Source organism: Berghia stephanieae, chromosome 2 (assembly GCF_034508935.2).
Source record: "Berghia stephanieae isolate SIO BIC M18660-M18661 chromosome 2, UCSD_Bste_1.3, whole genome shotgun sequence".
Classification (NCBI taxonomy): domain Eukaryota; kingdom Metazoa; phylum Mollusca; class Gastropoda; order Nudibranchia; family Aeolidiidae; genus Berghia; species Berghia stephanieae.
The window spans coordinates 108,181,146-108,184,822 of record NC_088361.1 but is presented as its reverse complement, the minus strand read 5'-3'; the positions used below and the strand labels follow the sequence as shown (position 1 = coordinate 108,184,822).

At 37.4% G+C, this 3,677-nt stretch overlaps 1 protein-coding gene across 1 annotated transcript in view; it reads right to left on the bottom strand.

Annotated features, from left to right (window-relative positions):
* Positions 1–1,477: 1,477 nt before the first annotated feature.
* Positions 1,478–3,677, bottom strand: part of LOC144963810 (dopamine receptor 1-like) — a 111,192-nt gene continuing 108,992 nt past the window's right edge. The window contains exon 2 of the mRNA XM_078897746.1: positions 1,478–3,138. Within this exon, the coding sequence (XP_078753872.1) occupies positions 1,595–2,857 (1,263 nt within the window). The 5' untranslated portion in view covers positions 2,858–3,138 and the 3' untranslated portion in view covers positions 1,478–1,594. The remainder of the gene's footprint in view (positions 3,139–3,677) is intronic.

Sequence of the window (3,677 nt, the reverse complement as noted above, 5' to 3'; positions counted from 1 at the left end):
CTCGTCCTTTGGCAGCTGTCCATTGGAAATGCCATCAATCAATCTCCTCGTACCAATGACATAACTGTTTGTTCTGTCTAATGTTATAACGACACATGTAGGAATAATACCAGGTACCCCAGACTTTATAAAACTCGACAAATCTAATAACTTTTTAAATTTCTAATCAAAGGTGTACAATATTTTAAACAAATGTTTATATTTCAGATTTTATGAACAAAACATTAATCCTGTTGAGCAATATGTTATCAACAATTTCGTCAACAGCCGCTCTTAAGTCATTTGTGGATCAAAAAATATATTGATAACAAAGCTTTAAAAATATGGTCCTTGCCTTGTTTTGTAAGACTCGACTTTGAATTTCATATTTTGGGGTTAGTTAAAAGACCATTTAATAGTGGCCAAATGTTAGCTTCTCCAACTTCCAACTGATTATAATCATTGTATCAACCGAGTGAAGTATAAGTGAGTAACCGACTTATTTCAGGTCTCAGATTCAAGGTATTATCACCAGTTTGGGGTCAATTTAATCTAATAACAGGTTAACGTTTTCAGGGAAAAATATGTCAGTTGAACGGGAAACAGATCAACAGGCCATTTTAAGGTGTAATAAAGCATCATAAAACACAAGGATGAATAAGGTGAAATGATTTTTGTAATGCGTTTAAGAAGTTCGTACAAAAATGGGTTGGTCTGCACGGATGTGCAATGCTTTACTTGTTGATGAATATAGACTTGTGTTTGACTACTGGTTCAAAGTCTATGGTCTGCACCTTCTCTCTGTCATGATTTGACAATTATTTAGTAATACCAACAATTGACCTAGCTGCTATGCCGCAGGTTGGGATATTCTCAACCTGAGACGCTGATAAACGCGTTACGTCAACACTCATTATCTCTGTCCGGAGATCGGATAAACGTTTGTCTAATCATTATTCACAATTTTCTTAAATTAATGATTAGATATTTACCAGAATAAGGACAATTCACAAAACAGCACAGAAAAAAAAATGGAAAAGAAAAAGACAAAGAAGAAAACCAAAATGCTAATATACTATGATAAAGTTGTTTTGCATTCCTGGTCTATAAGAGCACACTATTTTAAAACACTTTTCTATCTGCATGCTAAATCGTTATATATATATATATATATATATATATATATATATATATATATATATATATATACATATATATATATATATATACTTTTTGACTGGCAATGCGAGAGGAAATCTCTTGCAATAGAGCGACAGTTATATTGTAAAAGCAGATTGACCAAATAATATCAGACTGCTTCTAATGTAAATCCAAGGGCGCTGTGCTTGGGATTGTGTTGTGAGATCTGGACAAACATCATATTTTGTAGTTAGTCCAGTTATTTACCGTATGCGTTATTTTGGCAATCACACCAAATACACATGTCAACTTACTTTACAACCGGGAAACGCTATCATCATAATGCAAGCACCAATTAACTCACGGAATTTAAGTTTAATTAATTCAGCTTTTCTTAAACCGTGCGTAGATTATTTTTTTCTGTAAGAACATTATATAATCCTTGGAATTTGTCATAATGATGGTGCACAATGTCTCAAAGTGGTGTGATTTTCTCGTCGTAATTATCCCAACTATTATTACGAACACAATTTATTGGTACAGTTTCGCTGAGAGCAGGAGTTTTCTCGCTGTTTCCAGATTTCAATATTTTTTTTCGAGCACTGCTTTGTCTTGAAGATGACTGCAGGAATTTGTTATCGCGGTGACAAGTCCGCAAACTAAGGATCTTTTTAAAAGCTTCTCTAAATTCTGTGTTGAATATGCTATAGATGATAGGATTGAGGCATGAATTGACATAGCCGAGCCATGTACATAAAATGAAGGCATTGGGATGAATCCAGTCGGGGTTATACGCTGATATGGGGTTTATTATAAAAAATGGAAGCCAGCAGCAGAGAAAGACACCCGTGATGACACCCAGCGTAAAGGCAGCTTTGTGGTCCGATGCTCGGAGAGAACTCCGACTGTTTCCATTAGTCACAACCTTTTGGCTTCCGTCTTTGACGTGCGGTTGGGGGTGAGGATGTCTTTTCATACTACGAATAGTTATGGCGTGTCGACGAGCGAATAGAAACAATTTAAAGTACAAAACTAACATAACAAGACACGGTGCGTAGAAGCTGACAGTGGATGACACGATGGCGTAAACGAAATTCAACTCTATAATACATTTATCATCATCAGCAGGGATGGAAATGTTTGTCGGTGGCGATTCCCCTCCCTGGTGCCAACCAAGATGAATAGGAAGAAATGAAATGAGGATGGAGAGAATCCAAACGGACGCGATAAAAAATAATGCTTTCTTTGTGGTCATCCACAGATCATAGTACATTGCGTTGTGGATGTGCTTATATCGGTCAAAACTTATAACACAGAGATTTAGAATAGACGCCGTGGAACACATAACATCAAAACAAATCCAAATTTTGCAGAAAACTTGCCCAAACATCCATTTTTGTTGTATATCATTAGGCATGGCGAATGTCATCACCACGCAAGCTACTAGTAAATCTGCAACAGCTAGAGAGACGATGAAATAATTGTTTTTGACACGTTTGAGGCGTCGCTCGGTGAGAACAGCGACGCATACCAGCAGATTCCCTCCGATAGCGGTGACGATGGTAACGGCGAAGAATATTCCAAGCAAGATCTTTCTTGTCAAGTCGTCCACGGGACCTCCTCCGTTGGTGGTGTGGTTCCCAGGCAATGGCCAATCTGTATTGCTGGATACATTCATTGTGTTGTACGTAGGGAATAGTGAGGTGGAAATATTGAGCTTGGATATGTTGAGCTCCATGCTCCATGAGTGTAATGTGGAGTTGTGAGATTAAAAAATGAACTAGAGATGCGCCTTTTATCAAGAATAAAAGTTTAAGTTAATCCGTGTTTTGTCCATTTTTAATCAAGAAAAAGCAAAAAAAAAAAAAACACTGTACACGTAATTATATGTTGTGATGAATACAAGGAGGTTGAAATTAATGTTGAGTCAAACGAAATGAAGGGATTTGCAGCAACATTAGTCTTCACGACATCTTCAGCAAGACACTGGCCTGGTTCTTGCCATTGGTATAAAGAGACCTGGAAAAGAGAGAAAGACATAGATGATTAAATAATATTGTCAGGAAATTGTACATATAACAAATTGTTTTGTTCAAAAATAATATATAAAGTTACAGTTGATGCGCGATGAAAACGAAACAGTAACAAGAGATGGATATCTTGCGACCGCTTTGTAAAATCGTCAAAATGGTTGATATTAACTGTCGAATGATTTCAAAAGCACATGGAGATTGATACCTCGCTTGGCGGTAAACTCCCTGTGGGAGACCCGGGCTTCGCTTCACTAATAAGGAAGACAAACAATTTCAAACGCTCTATGCACGGGTTCTCAAGAGCAAGCTATCTGTATGCGTAGTCGTTTTCACAGCTTCCCTCCTCCACTATATAAATGCCAGCTTCAACGTTCTATGGGAGGGGATGTCATTTACTCTGAATAGGGTAGGCAGTTTTTCGGGTTCGGTAACGGAAAGTCGAGACAATAGCAAGTTAACGATTACATTCCCAACCTACAGCTATCGACGAACGACGTGGAAGAAAACAAAGATCTATCCTAAGAC